The sequence below is a fragment of the Hyalella azteca genome, unplaced genomic scaffold, assembly GCF_000764305.2.
Source record: "Hyalella azteca isolate HAZT.00-mixed unplaced genomic scaffold, Hazt_2.0.2 contig16209, whole genome shotgun sequence".
NCBI lineage: Eukaryota > Metazoa > Arthropoda > Malacostraca > Amphipoda > Hyalellidae > Hyalella > Hyalella azteca.
The window spans coordinates 409,964-426,048 of NW_025946036.1; the positions used below are offsets into that span (position 1 = coordinate 409,964).

The following is a 16,085-nucleotide window of genomic DNA, read 5'->3' on the forward strand; positions in this document are numbered from 1 at the left end:
TGGGAATAGAGGCAAATGTACTAAAAATGGATCAGGAATTTCCTAGTAGGCAGAAGACAACGTGTCAGCATTAACGGAATCGTATCAGACTGGGTAACTGTGCGCAGTGGCGTGTGGGGACGAGATCCACTACAGGCGTACCGCAAGGAAGCGTTCTTGGGCCTGTTTTGTTTGTCGCGTTTATAAACGATCTGCCAGAAGTAGTGTCAAGCATGTGCTCCATGTATGCCGATGACACAAAAGTTTATAATACAGTTAAGGACGCGTCAAATAAAATGCAACTGCAAAATGATCTTGATAGTTTAGTTGACTGGGCCGATACGTGGCAGCTGCGTTTCAATGCTGACAAGTGTAAAGTACTTCACCTCGGCAAGAACAATGAACAGCAAGCTTACAGCATGAGAAGACACGGTTGCAACGAGAGGGTTATGATTGAGAAGTCTTTCGTGGAAAAAGATCTTGGAGTTTGGGTCGACAAGGAGCTAAAATTTTCCTGGCATATTGAAACGCAAGTTAATACATCCAATAAACTGTTTGGGCTGATCATACGCTCCTACGAGTATTTAGATAGAATGATGAAGCTGTTGTTCACCTCTGTCGTGCGCCCTAACCTAGAGTTTGGAAACGTTGTGTGGTCACCGAGACTTGAATGTACTGTACTGTACTGTACTGTACTGTACTGTACTGTACTGTACTGTACTGTACTGTACTGTACTCTACTGTACTGTACTGTACTGTACTGTACCTTATACTGCACTGCACTGTACTGTACCTTATATTGGACTGCACTGTACTGCACTGTACCTTATTCTGCACTGCACTGTACTGCACCGTACTGTACTGCTCTATACTGTACTGTACTGTACTGTACTGTACTGTACTGTACTGTACCTTATACTGCAATGCACTGTACTGTACTGTTCTGCACTGTACTGTACTGTATTGTATTGTACTGTACTGTACCATAATGCATTGCACTGTACTGTACTGTACTGTACTGTAGTGAACTGCAGTAAGTAGGTAAACTAATGACCTATTAATATATATAACTGTATTATATATAGGGAAATATCATCAATCATCGGGGAACGAACACATTTAAAGATGACAGCTTAGCGCAAATTAAGCCTGGAAGTCATTCTAATACTGCTTATGAATGTAGCATCCGGAATCCGAAGTGACTGCGACAGGTGAAAATGTGCTCACTTCAGCGAGCAGTAGCTTTGCAATAATCAATGCACACACCTTACAATAATAATTTTGTATTCCGATTACATATCATATATGAGGGGAAGAGATGACTTAACTATTATTAAGTTGCGGTGATAATAATGCAGGTCGAAAATGGTACAGCTGATTCATTCCACCTATCATTCATTTGACCTTGAAAGTATAAATAGAACTATAAAAAGTTAAACCCTAATACCATTGAAAAATAAAAACAATCAGGCTAATTTCTTAAGAATCTAAGACTAGGAAATTCAAACTAACAAGTCTTATGTACCTACAGATCACCCATTTCAGATTGATGAATAATGCAGGTTCGGGCAGTGATAGGTAAACACGAGCCTCGCAATTGTGAGTGTGTGGTCATTCGTGAGGATGAGTCACACGAAGTGTGCGGTGTACACGCAGCGTGTGCGCTGTGCACCGCAAACACGCACACGGTGGCAGCGCACACGATTTACCCGCCAAAGCGGGACACGTGCTCGACAGCTTCCTGATTGGCTGCCGCCCAGAACTGGGCGGAACTTCCACACAAGGAAATACATCTAGCTGTGAATATACAGTATTACTTTACAATATTTGCATGTATAAAAGAACTAAAATTCAAGATGTGCAAGTGAAGTTTTCAAACTTCATCTTATTAATCATTTTCAAAAGGTGTGTATATACTTTCGTAATTACCTTATTCTCTTTGCACCCACTGATGAGTCATTGCTGTCACCAAAAACTTTGTTATATGTATCTGCTCGAATTATATTCAGTAACAATGTTAATTAAGAGTAACTATTCTCAATACCAAAGTTTTAAAAACAGCGGTCAAGTGACGGAGTTGAGGCTGAAGTTGAGGGGCGGACGTATGATAATAGCACTTGCCACGCGAAGTAACCTGTTGTGGCAAGAAGCTCCCGCCCAGTCCAGCTTCAGTCGAAGAGTGTGTGTTGCTCAGCGAGCACTTCAGTAGCTGCCGCGACACGATCGAGTGAGCAGCTCGCCTTGCCTCTCTCCGCGACCACCAGTGATTTTTGACAGCTCCTGAGAGCGAGTGACAGAATTTGCTCATCTTGCGAATTAAAAGTGATTATTTCTAATAGATGACTCGAATAACGGTTCTGTTTTATCTACTAACCGCTGTCTGCGATCTTCTGAATTCGAAAGATATTTCTCGAAAAAAGCTCTTCGTAAACCTGATCCAAGAAATCCGGACTTGTGATTGAGTGTGACCAAGTTCATTGAGTCCGGCTATGTTCTTAGGCTTGATGAATACAATGGCAGTGCCTATGGGATTTGTACACATTCCCGAACAGGAAAAATTTTGCCAGTGTCACTTGAACAACAGACCTTCAATCTACGAACCTGACACAATGGAATCTAACAACACGCAAGGTAAATATAATTTTTCGTGTCCTTTTCAATTTTTTTAGCCGTCCAAATTGAATCGTTTGCGTTGCGTTGAGAATTAATCGTAAAACGTTTTTTTTTTCATTTTTTAGAGGAACAAATGTGCAAATTGCTATTTTTCTTCAAATGAAATTCAGAAAATAAAAAAATCTAATCGATTAAGAAATTTATAACGCGATCAAAAATAAAACCAATTTACAGCTAGTTGATCGAAAACGAACCCCGAAACTTATGTTTGCGGAATATTATCAAATTTCGAATTTTCATAAACTTTAAAAAATTTTCGCGAAAAAATTTCAATACCAAAATTTTATAAATCAGACATTGATCTCAAAATCCAATTATAAATCTTGTTATCATTTTTTTGAATATTGCGCGTTATTTTATTTTTTGGCTCTTCATGAAAAATTCTGGAAGACATGCAGAAAGCCGGTTTGGCCTCGCCTACAGTTCTCATTCTCGGTCACTTAACTCGAGATAATCAAATCTAAATTGAGCTAATTTAACCGCAATAAATCTAATTACAATGAAATTAGGGGTCGGCAGACTTTTAACCCTTTGACCTCTTTATAGCTTATTTCTATTTAAAACGACCTCCTCCTGACATGCACTCATGCAAATGTGTGATAAAATTGTGAATAATCTCTGACGTTTTTTTTTTGGCGCCGATAAAGAGAGGCTACAAAGTAACAAAATTTTCTGTTTCACCCAACGCAATATGTTCAGAGAATTATATTATGTGAAGCGGGCAGAGATATCTTGTTAAACCATTAATTCAATGCATTTAATCTATTGGAATAATTTTTGCAATCATAATTTTTAAATAATATGTAAAAATAATAACCATTGAATTTTCACAAAAGCAAAGATTTTAGTATATTTAATATATTGAACACTGACTGCACGGTCAGCTAGGTTGCTCGGTATGCAAGATACGGCGTAAAATAAATTCAATGTAGGAAATAAATATTCTTATTCGAAATATGACCAATCAATGATATTATCAGAAAATTATAATTTATTTGTGATTGGTCTGATTTGAATACATGATTTTTATGATTAAACAACTCTGTTCTTTAAATAATTTTATGTATCAAAAAATAAGTCAACACTATAATTTGATTATAGGCAAAAGTATTTTCAACCTCATATTACTTTTTCTTTCCTGATTTCACTTAAACCTTCAAAATAAATTTAATGATTTTCTTGTAAATTTTTACTATTTTGTTTTACAAGCTCCTCTCTGTAGATAATTAATTCTAACTGTTGGCTGGAAACAATTAAATTATACAAATAATTCCTCTCCTGAGATAACATGGCTTTCCTGATTGGCGATGTTAATGCATTGAAATTGTATGTCTATTTATTGTATGTTAAATATTTGAGTGCTGCGCCAAATTAAGTATCTGCAAATTAATAACTTCTAATTATGCGTTTATTTGTTGACATCTTCTCTATTTGTATCCTCACTTGTGAACTAAGTTGTGAGTTCTTACTAACAGATCTTGTTGGTAATTTGATTTTAATTGTTCATATTAGGACCAAAAATCAGTGCTGATAAGAGGGTTGTGCTACTTAGCGTGTGCCTCGACGTCAGTGATAAGCGACGCGCGATAACGCCGATAACAACGCTCGCAATTTTATAGCAATGCTCAGAATGCTCCGGTATCAATGTTCAGAATCCTTTTATGGTGATAAATAATCGATGATACCGAACAGAATTAAAGCTTGGTCTTGGTCACTGCTAGGCGTAAGTACCAAATAATGCAGGATTTTTTTAAATCGAGTTCGTGATTCGAGTTTCGTTAAATTTAATCGTTGAATTTAGTTGAAGTCACGTTGAGTAGGAATAGAAGTATTTGATCGTCGCTAGGTGAAAGTGATAATCTATTTGATGGTGCAGAGGCTTCTGCACCATCAGGTTAGTAAATTTCGACCGTTCCATTTCCATGTCACATCTTCACGTGACATGATTAAAAAATTGGAAGAAATGAAGCGGATAAGATTTTTTTTATATCGTTCGCTGCTTGGGAAAAGTCGTCAATTTACTTCCCGTAGCTCCACATAAGACGAACTGTCTCATATCTTCATCGACATAGACTCGGAATCTTACAGCAAATTTTGCCTCAGTGAAGTCTTTGAACATTCTAAAAACTTAGAATTCAAGACCCAACTTTTATTTCGCCAGTATAAAATTATTTACAATTTTTTTGCAAATAATTTATGGAGGAAACAGAATCATCGACTACGTTTTGGCGGGTAAATTTTTCCTAGGGACCGGCGTGGTGCGCCACCTAGCGGCAGCGAGCGCTACTACTTTTACTACGCTTACTACGGGAGGCGGAGTCTCGTCGAGCGCGGGTGAACGCACTTTAGCCTGTCCGTACAAACGAACGCACTAACGCTCCACGCTTGCTCCTGTTTAGCTCCCTCATGTAAGTGCGCGAGCGAGACACACGTCTTATAGGAGCGTACGTACATGACGCACGCTTGTGTCGTGCTGCGTATGAGGAAGCTTGGGAAAGTGCGGCGGGCGTCTGGGTCTCGCCTCAGGCTGGCTTCTTCCAGTCCTGTCTTCTCATGTGCAGGTTGCGGTTTTAACAAAATTAGTGGAGGGTTTCTGTTTTTTTTATCGTATCGTAAATCAGCAATAAGTTAGGCATATAAATATCATTGCATTGTATATATACAGTATGCACATGTATAGATCCTGATGCGATCCAAATTTCTTGCTTTCAATTATCAATTTTTTCAGTTGCCTACATCATGTGTTTTCTCACACCGTTGCACCTTCAAGAATCATCGAGGTATTATACAATTATATTCCAGTAACAGCTCTTCTTTCTTTGTCCAGGTGCATCATATTCAGCTCTTCCCGACCTGGTCGTGAGTCAGAGCCTGGCCACGTCACCGCCCGTCCAACAGACGCGCACCTTCGTCTTCCCGTCCGAGTGGACTGACACGTGGACGACAACTTCCACGTCCACACAAACAACTCCGTCCTTAACGAGAACGCCTTCACACGTCCTCCAGTCCACCACCAGTTTAGAGTCACCTGCTACACGGTTTACGTCATCTACCATATTTATTCTACCTTCAACTCCTGCGTCTACCAGTCCATCAACTTCTAGAACCGAGAGTGTTTCTAGACTAACCGAGTCTACTCAAGACATTGATCGGGTTGGGCCTTTGGATTCCAGTGGCAGTGCCCTCAAGCAGCGCAGGTCAAAATCTTTCGGCTATACTCCTGCATTTGAATCGAACATTTACTCCGATCCTGGGGACACGGAATCCCCTAAAGCAGACACACTTGCAACGGAAACTCAATCATCAGAAACATCGAACATTGGACCTTCAGCGCTGATAATTGCCAATCTTGTGCTTCCACGAGATTCAGATTTGTTTGAAGATACTGAATCAACCAACGGATCTTCTCGGCACGAACAAGGAGACGTTGAAGCTCAAAACTCTTTGCCTCGGTCACGAAATCGATCCTCTAGTAACTCCAGCAATGATTTTCTTGCAAATCATTGCGCCATAGCATACATTCCGCCTGCCAGTCTCGACGAAAGCTATGATGCGTCAAAAATTTCTCTAAATCTGAGTCACGTCATTGCGATCCAAGACAGACTCAAATCGGACCCATATTACGACTTGCCCAACCCCAACGCCACGATGGAAAATAAACAAAGCTCAACCCAGAATCAGCTGTTTGAAACACTATCTCCTTTAGAATTAAATCGGCGGCTTTTTGATCGCTTCGAATCGGAAAACCAACTTGACTCGGCCGTGACATATCGACATGGAGCTCCTTCCAGACGATTATTGAATGATCGCAATCAGTTGCGATTGTCATGGGAACTACCGCCCTCACCTCCGCCTGCCGTACCACTGCCCCACAAGTCACCTCAGCCCTTGAAAATTCCCCTCGAGTTTTGCTGTGAAAGAAGTACATGCGAGGACCCAACACGCGAGTCGATCATGCGGTCTTGTGGCGAAGATCTGAGGGGCATCGCCGACCAGTTCGAGGAATCACGACGAGAGGTGAGAAAAATGTTATTATTGTACAGATACAATATGGAAATAGAATTCAATAACGTTAATTGCTGCTAATATTAAGCCCAACAAATTAATTTTATCACTAATCAAGTCTGTTACTTGACGCCAAAACCCGTTCTTCGTAATAATATCATCGACCAACGACACAACGGAGGATACATACATCGCGCCAGATAATCTTACGTCGCAAAAAGTAGACCGCCACCTGCTCCTTCTCTGGTCTTGCGGCTCCAAAAAAAGCGAGATCCGTGAACAACCGCGAAGATCCACCACGCGTTAGCAATTATATTACCAGCCACTGGCCATTACGGCGCTCGTTAAAAGAATAGTCACATGACTACATCATGGACGAGCTAACGCTTGGTGGCCCAGGATCGATTTGGCGGGATCTCATATTACCAAACAAACCAAGGATGCTAATTCGGTGTCGCTTGATTAAGCAAATTCCTCTCAACAAATCCAGAAATGTTGCAAGATCCCATTTCGAACTTTATGAAACTGACAAAGTTTTTGATAAATGATGTAGCAAGATCCCATTCCGAACTTTCTGAAATTGACAACGTTTTTGATAGATGATGCAGAGTTTATTTTAGTTAATATCTCATTTATTTTGCTAAGTTTCCTCTTCAATTGAGGTTACCGGAAAGATTTACAATCAAATCAGGAGTCACGCACTCATGTGCATGTTGGGCTCACATCACGCGCACGTGTGCCGCAAGTATAGCCTTTTACTGCTCACGGGCCACCATTAGGTGGATAGATCACGTAGCGATGGCTGAGCTAAATGATTTTAAGACGCATTTATCACCCCATAATATGAGAAAGGGTTTCGTAGTCGGTGCCATCTGTTTACTTTTGATCGGTCGCCCCCGGCTGTCTATTCTATACGAGGATTAATCAACCCTCGCGTCTTCTTCTTATTGAGTTAATCGGGTACCCGCGGTCGCTATCCCACCCAATCACTAATATTGGATAATAGTCTCTGCGATGGCTTCATTTCTACAACTATTTTCCTTCACATATCCGAGCATATGATGAAATTCTTATTTAAAAAATACAATGTATAATATTAGGCAATATTTGCACATGTAATAAATCCTATGATAAAATTTGAAAAAAACAAAGAAAAAACTTGCATAATTGTTCCAATTTGTCCTCATTTGTGTATTTATCACAGAAATAAATACATGTCAGATGAATAGATTCATCGTCTATGTCATACATTTAACTCACAGAAAACCTATCAAATTTTCCATAAAATGCTTCCAACATTTCAGCTGAAGAAAAAAAACAATCTTTGAAATAAAAATCCTACGAACCGTTGTGCATATCCACCATTGATCCAATCGCGCGTAAGATAGGCTTGCATTTGAGTGGCGTATAGCAGCGCAGCCAACGCAATGAAGTGGTATCAGATAAGGGTTTGCCCTGAGCAGCTACTTGGAGGTCTTAGTGTCAGCGTCGCTTATCCTCATATTTACGGCTGAGTTCAGGCTAAACACGTGCAAAAGATCAATAAGGTTCTGGCTCCGCGAACCAGTAATTAGAAGAGCTTTTCTGATCCAAGGGTCGCTGTGCATGGCTGGAGTTGTTGTTGCGGCAGTGAAATTTAAACTTTGGCGCTTGTATGCCTTAAATATTTATGATATTTTATCATTTATTATTGATCAAATTGTGATACGTTCGGGCTTGCGATACACACGTAAAATTAAATTATTTCTGCTGCCTGTTGTGAAATGAAATTGTAGGCTTGCGTGGCGGCCGTTTCCTGTCTCCATTGATATCGATTGTTCACATTTTTAGCAGCGACAGCAGCGGCAGAATTATGTTACGTTGACCGCAGACCAATTACAAGTCTGTTGATGCGCGCCAAGCGAGTGTCAAGGCAGCGTATAAGTTATGTCGTAAGTTTACGACTATTGAGGGAAACAGACGTGCAGTGACCCTGTTCTCCCTCCGGTTACGACACGAGATCACAAATCATCCTAGCAATGGTTGCTCTTTGACCGGGCAAACGTCGGTGTTATCGACCACGGATGAGTTAGTTGCTTAACTACTGCCCTTAACCTTGTCATCTGCCGCCAGTAGGACACGGTCATATCCTGCTACTAATTAGCTTGCAAATAATTCATTTGTGTTGGAGTGCAACATGCTTGTTTTTACATAACAAAACCTACGTTTTCTGAGTATGTGCGCTGTACTTGCCAATAGGATACGCAGAGGCTCATATAATAGAGCTTGTAACAATGGAAGTTGTATTAGATTTAAATGTAAATTTTATATTGAATAAGTCGCTGTGCATTCATGAACAATTCCTCATTGAAAAAGATCCTAGCATGCTCTTCAAATGTTTGAATTTACTTTTGAAATCTCATAAATTTCGTCAATTTCGTGTAGACTTGTCAATCTATATTCATGTTATTTATTTGTTTACAGTATCAACCACAGGCTTAAAGTATTTTTTCTTTACTTCCAGAACTCTGGCAGGACTGACGTCGCTAGTGTTCTCTCGGAGGCGCTACTGAACAACCGCGAAGTCGGTAAATGTGTGGCCATATCAATCCTTGCTGTCGTCTGCGTGACACTGGGCTCGAAATTCATGGCAAGCCACTTTCGGTGATCGATAATTTACAGTCCAAGCATTCGAAAGCGACGCTCACGGAAATTTATACCGAAATTGTTCTGATTATTAATTAAGGAAAAACAATGATTATAAGAAAACTCAGTTTATCGACTTAGCTTTGGAAAGCGGTGAACCAATTGTTGGTTTTCTCGTTTATGACCTGTAATGATGGAGAAATATAGTGAGGTCGAATTAATGATAACCCATGCATGGTTTCGCTTCCACTTCGGTGGCTTCAACCGATTCTTCAATGAGCCATCAACGAGAGACCGATTCTTATCAAAATACTAATAACCAATCTCAATCGAGTCCGAAAATGAAAATCCTAGAGCGCGATTATCGTTTTCAAATGTTTGATTTGTTCTAGGAAGTTACGGTGGCATTGAATTGAAGCGAAGCAAAAGACAACATTAGAGTGAAAGTTAGTTTGGGAATTATGTTTTAATTTTAGTTCTTTCTATGTTGGGGGTATAAACCTAAATCTAAGTCTCATTAAGGCATTAAAAATTTAGTTTATTTGTTTTTCGCTTCAACTTAGTCGTTGGCATTGTTTTTTCTTTAAGTTATCTGTCGTGAGTTACTGTTAAAAATTTGTATTTTGTTGCTTAGCAATGACCAGTTCACTCGGTCTGCTCATACAGTTTGCTTCTCTGTGAACGTTTGCTCATCTTTATAGTTCGTTTACTATTGATCTCAAAGTCTCGTCACTGACTAGGTTCATAAGTTACAGACGAAATAGTTTCAAGTTGGTACAGAAATATACGATGTGTTAATCATATGTACATCATTGTCTTTAAATTATCTCAAAATTATAAGTAATTTTGCTTCACTGTATTTAATTTCGATCAAATTTTCATTAAGGTGATGGACCAAATAGACCGGGCATTATTTTTGCCCTCTAGTATATTTTCACTGAACTAACTTAAAAATCGTATAGCAAGTACCAACTGTGAACAAATTTCTTCCCCTCACCAAATGATAGCAATTGCACAAACCAATAATATTTCAAAGATTGTATCTTTATTGAACAGTTTGTAAATAATGCTTCTACTTATTTTATTGTGATACTTTTAAACGTTTTGTATTTATGTTGATAAAGTCGGTCTTGCTTCATTTCTGTTCGTGTCTAGAGTTATTATTGATGTGGAATGGGTTTCCATTAATCAATTTTGACTTGTGCTTGGCCATTTTTGAAGTTGAGATCTCGCTCGTAATTAAAAGATTATTTTTAAAGAGCCCACAGACTTCCACTCCTTCCCTTTATTGCTCGGGTTTAGTAATGTATAAACCTGTACAAGTGTAACTGCCATATCACCAATGCAGGCTGGTTAAGAGCAACGAAGAAAGGAAGGTTGTGCGAGGTGTGGCTCGAGGTGTGCTTTCCCTTGATCTCTTCAGGATAGAAAATTAGCTCGTCTTTACCACGAAGAACGAACGCTTAGCATTAGCATCATTCTGCCAACTACTTCTTTCATTTTCAAAATGTAAACACGATTTTTTTCTTCTCGCAAGCATAATTTCTGTAAAGCATCATGGGAGGTCAGTAAATAGTAGATGACCCGCGCATATCAATTGTTGAGTATTTTTCTGTTGAACATATCGCGCTCTAGTTCCTTTTCGTGCAGTATTGATCGTCAAGATAGTTGTGATTTTCGTCGAGAAAGACGCTGATGCTCAATTTAGTTTACTTTCCGTAATAAATGGATTTCATTTAAGAGGCCATTATTCATCATCTATACATTGGTTTCTGAATCATCAGGAACAACACCAATGTATGGAATTCAACATTTTTCCGTTTATTTAATTGTAAAAATTAATCCGGTACTAAAATATCTTTAGCACATCATTATCAACTGTATCTAAACATGTATCTAAATTTCCATTGATTTCTGAAAAACCACAATTGGCTATTGTGCTGCAAAATCTCGATCTAAATTACCAATATTTTTTTAAAACCGTATTAAACAGGAAGCGATAGGCAATTTATCGATTATACTTAAAATGCTTGGTATTACCGGCTTGTTACCCTGTAAAAAATAATTGGAGAAACCGCCGTACATTTCAAGTGTTGTCACTACCTGAAATGTCTTTCATGCTAGCTTACTATGAAATACGTAAGTTGATATTTGTCATTAGATTCATGAAGTAAGTTTGAATTAGTAATTTTTAGTCTCCTTTGTAAGACTTAAGTAAGGTTCAGTAAGCGTCGTAAAGACATGAAGAAATCAAGTTATTTGGCCCAACTTCCCAACGAATCTAGGCGTTCAAGTTTAATGCTGAAGCTTTTGCAGTCCGATCTGTTATCAATTTTGATTGATTATTCGTCTTTATTTTAAATGAAATCTCAATGTAAACTGTATAATCTCACTCAAAAAATGTGGTCGTGTTTATGAATAATCTATATGCCGATAAAACTTTACAGCACATTATGAAAAATGAGATTATATAGTGAGATTAGGATTCACGGGAAATATCCAGGTCTAATTTATATAATTTGTTTGGTCCTAGTTATTTCACTAAGATTTTTGAAATGGTCACTAAGAGTAGATTTAATCGATTTCATTCTTTAATATTGCGTACCTCAGCCACTGCTAGCTCGGCCTTATTCTGTACAGTAAACCTGGATTGTGCTTTGTTGAATCCATATAGTTTCTTAATAGGAAATAATTAAGTAATTTTATTTATTTTCAAATTGATCTCTTAATATTAAGCCCATTTAAATCTTTTCCATGTGGACGAGATATTCGAAATTAAAACGACTCTTCTAAATTACTGTATTTTAATCGATTTACAATGTTAGCTCTCGTGCAGCTGCCATCTTAATTAACAACGTTCATCTGGATTTGTTCCCGAATATCCATGATATTTCGTCATTAAAAAGCAACATGAACCATATTATAAGAGCACTGTAATCAAAACAATTTAAAGATCGGCTATGTTCTTGCAAAGAGTCTCGAGTTCAGGGTCTCAAATTTCGTATGAATGGTGTACTGTATAGTAGTTCTTGTTGTACAGCGATTTTGTTTGCATTTTTTGTGTACAGTGTCGACAGCCAATTATCTAAGTCAATATGAGTGTTAGTTTTATAAGTCAAGATTTTTATACTCGTATATTCACTAACGAGCTGATGACTGCCGAGCGACTGTTTGCACTGCATGGGTATTGGCTTCCTGTTGATATTTGTATTGAAATGATATTTGGAATACTCAAAATTTTGAAAACGTATTTTCTTCAATGCAGCTGCGGGTTTTTGGTATCTTTAATTTGCCTCTGTTAACACTTAGCTTTATAAGTATTTCTTTCATAGTCAATACTTTCATGAAGGACGATATGTGTCGAGCCTTTTTTTTCCAAATAGCACAAAAATTTACTAAAATTATTTTCAGAGATGTCACTGGAATTTTACTCACTCAAGTCAGGATCCATTTTGTGTGTCCAAATTTTCTTGTGGCAAAATAATTTCTTCGAGGCATCTAATTTTTTTCTAGGCAAATTAATTTGTTCTAGGTAAACTAATTTCTTCGAGGCAACTTTTTGGCGATTTCGAGTTGTTTAGTTTGGTATCCCCTAAATTGTGCGTGCTCAGCTACTGGTCAGTCGATCAGCTCGTCCTCATCGAAGCGATGGTCGTGATATGCTTCATGTAACTCTGTAATTTGGTTTGCTGATTATTCTTCCTACCTATACTGCATTTATTTCTCTGAATACCTTCGCTCAACTATCACATTCTCCGTATAAAGAATTGAATTGTTTAGATTTCGTGACGCTATCGAAAATTAACGCATATATTTTTCACAACTAGCACCTCTATCTTTTCACTGTCGTATTTATACGTCCGTCAGCCAGCAACAACGAAGACGCCGAATTTTTTGTGGATTCCGTCATCGTCATATTTATTGCTTCCAGAGTCGTGTCAATGTTACCTTCCATTCAAGGGGCCAATGATATTATTCCTAATTTCAGTACAATCATACTCTCCATTTTACAAACAACTGAAGCTCTCTCGGTAACTCAGAAAACTGTATGGGTATTATTGTCCAAATAGTCTAGCACTTTCTGTACGTACCGTCGATAATCTCTTCTTTTTTTTCGTCGGACTGGGTCAGGTTGATCCTCAGAAAGGGAAAAATGCGTCGCTATTTTGTCATGTCCCACTCATGTCTCTGTGGGTTGTTACAGCTACATGTGCCATTACCTTGCAGCTTGGCTTTATTTTCACTCCTGTCAAGTATTTGAAGGCATCTTGTTCGCACTGCACATTATTCTTTAGGTTCCAGAACTGGAGTTGCCAAACCAAGAACTTGTTGAGGATTTTACCAGATACTTTCCTCGCCCACGCAATGCAACGAGAGCCGACGCTGATGAGTTCTAAATCAGTCAATGATCTATTTGCAATGTTCTATTCAAACATTCCGCTCATTATATATTTATTTATCGACGACGATTTGGTTGCTTTATTTATCCAAGGGTTGCTAGAAGTTCCTATTTTATAATGGAAATATATGTTTTTAAGCGAAAAATAAATTCTGTTCAGTTGCTGTTCAAATATTTTAGTAATCAATATTGCAACAGGCATTGCTCGTAAGGATTGTCGAAGCCACGATGTGTCTTTGTGCATTTTGTGTCGGTTTCCATACATCGTGTCTTGCGTCTTGTGTTTGTGCCTTTATTTTGAATGGTTTAGTGGTTTATGTGTATAAAATCGAACACGTGCCTTGGAAGGTCTTTCATAAAATGACTCATTGCGACTTGTGAATGACATTCAGATGACTTGACAAACTAGAACGTTTTCTTCTTGATTCTTTTTATTGACTTTTCCTGTGCATAAGATTTTCCTCCATATATTAGATTATTTCTTGAATTGTATTCTATATTTTCCCCCTTTGTTTCAAGCAAACCAAAGCGAGGTTGCTCTTCCGGAGCTGGATTAACTTATAAGGTTGTTTAGTTAAATATTGATAGGAATTTCCAGATCTTTTGGGACCATTGACGCGTAGCTTTTACTCACCAAGTTATTCACATGGTAATCTTAAAAAATCTGACTCGCACTCTTTGCAAAATTATAAATCAGAAATATTTCAAACTTCTAATTGCACTTTTCGGCGAGGGTAGAGGTTGAAATTTTATTAATCCGTAAGTCCGAATTACAATATGTGTAATGTTTTTTAGCGAGGTTAATTTAATGTGAATGCTTGATGCTTCCGCGTTGGAAATTTAAGGGATGTTATTTGTTGTTGATACCGTGACTGGTGTTTAGCAACCATAGATTTCTTTTTAGATTTCCAACGTGAGAACGTGACAAATTGCTCGCTAATAATCCTCATCAGGTCTGACTTTCTTTATGTAGATATGTTATCCGTATGCTTGATTAATTTAAAGACGCACCGAATGGAAATATCTTCAGTTCGATCGCTCTCACTACCCATGTTCTTTCAATATTTTGTACATAGCCGATAAAGAAATTTATTATTGTAGTTATTGTACACAGAAAGAATATTTCATCAATAAACTTAATTGACTGTTTACCGAATGTTTTTAAGTGACCGCTTCAATTCTGATCGCATGAAATGCAGTGGCCGCTCTAACGATAGCAGTTTACAGTGAAAGAAGCTCCACGGAAAATGGCTGTTTAGGTTAATGGAATTGAAGTTTTCGATTTCTTAGTGAGAGCATAGAAATTAATGAATAATAAATATATTTTCTCTACATTAAGGTTTGAAATTTTGCACTCCTGGATAAATGATAAATATAAATTGACAATAACATCTGTCTTTTTTGTGCAACCTTAACGTAATTTTTAAGATTCAACAAAATTATAAATAGAATGGCAAAACTATAAACTGGACAAGACTTTAACTGAAGGTGGATATTGTATACAATTTGAACCTACAGAGAAGGTATATGATCGCTTACGAATACTCGCTATGCTTCAAGGAAATAAAGGAACCACGTACTGAATAATGCTCAAAGCATTATTTATTTGGGCAATGGGGTTTGGATATACGATTCTGTCGGAACTATTACATGGAAGAAATTTAATTCAGAATTAAAGAAGTGCTAACAAAATACCCGTTAATAAACGTACGTCTCAGAGTAGGGCATGATTAGAAAATGAAATAGACCCATTCTCGGGATTTTATTGTAGATTGTATCGTAAAAACAGAAATTGCTACTCCGGAATTTCAAGTTTAAAAGGATATTGCAACAATGAAATATTATGATTTCTCACAATATCAATATCTATTCATGATATCCTTCAATATAGCAATGATTGCATTGTAGGTTTAAACGTTACGTAAGATCGAAGTGCTTGCTAGGGGCCATACTTTCAAAACTCGCTAAGTGAACGTAAGTACTTACGCACTATTTTCTTGTTTATGATTGGTGGATTTTGCTTGAAAGGCCTTCAATGATTGGCTGATGAACTTACGATCTCTTAACTTTTTTTTAAAGTATCGGCCCACAGGGCAAGATATCTAGGATAACATGCAGCGACCGAGTATGCGTGTTTGCTGGAGAAAAAATGCACATGCCTTGCAGAGAGCAGCTTGCAACGGCACGAAAAATCCGACATGTAATCTGGTTATGAGGTCACGCTATACTCTGGAAATACGGCTATGGTTTTCACGTCATGGTTAATACTATACGAAACAATATTGAACATAGCATATTTAACAATATCCATGGAGAAAATATATAGTGAACAAATGAGAGAAACAACGGAAAGATTTAGTGAGAGTGGAACGTGCCTAGTTCACTTGGTATCGTGTTTGATGTT

General features: G+C 37.9%; 1 protein-coding gene across 1 annotated transcript; it reads left to right on the top strand.

Annotated features, from left to right (window-relative positions):
- The first annotated feature begins 2,169 nt into the window (after positions 1–2,169).
- On the top strand, positions 2,170–15,030 carry LOC108680355 (endochitinase A). Its single transcript, XM_018169160.2, has 3 exons — positions 2,170–2,610; positions 5,480–6,669; positions 9,161–15,030. The coding sequence occupies exons 1-3, from the start codon at positions 2,469–2,471 to the stop codon at positions 9,302–9,304; spliced, it is 1,476 nt and encodes a 491-aa protein (XP_018024649.1). The 5' UTR covers positions 2,170–2,468; the 3' UTR covers positions 9,305–15,030.
- The last annotated feature ends 1,055 nt before the right edge of the window (positions 15,031–16,085 follow it).

Coding starts and splice junctions, on each gene's coding strand:
- LOC108680355 (XM_018169160.2), top strand. CDS start 2,469: ATGTTCTTAGGCTTGATGAATACAATGGCAGTGCCTATGGGATTTGTA. Junction 2,611..5,479: donor GGAATCTAACAACACGCAAG/GTAAATATAATT, acceptor TTCTTTGTCCAG/GTGCATCATATTCAGCTCTT. Junction 6,670..9,160: donor TCGAGGAATCACGACGAGAG/GTGAGAAAAATG, acceptor CTTTACTTCCAG/AACTCTGGCAGGACTGACGT.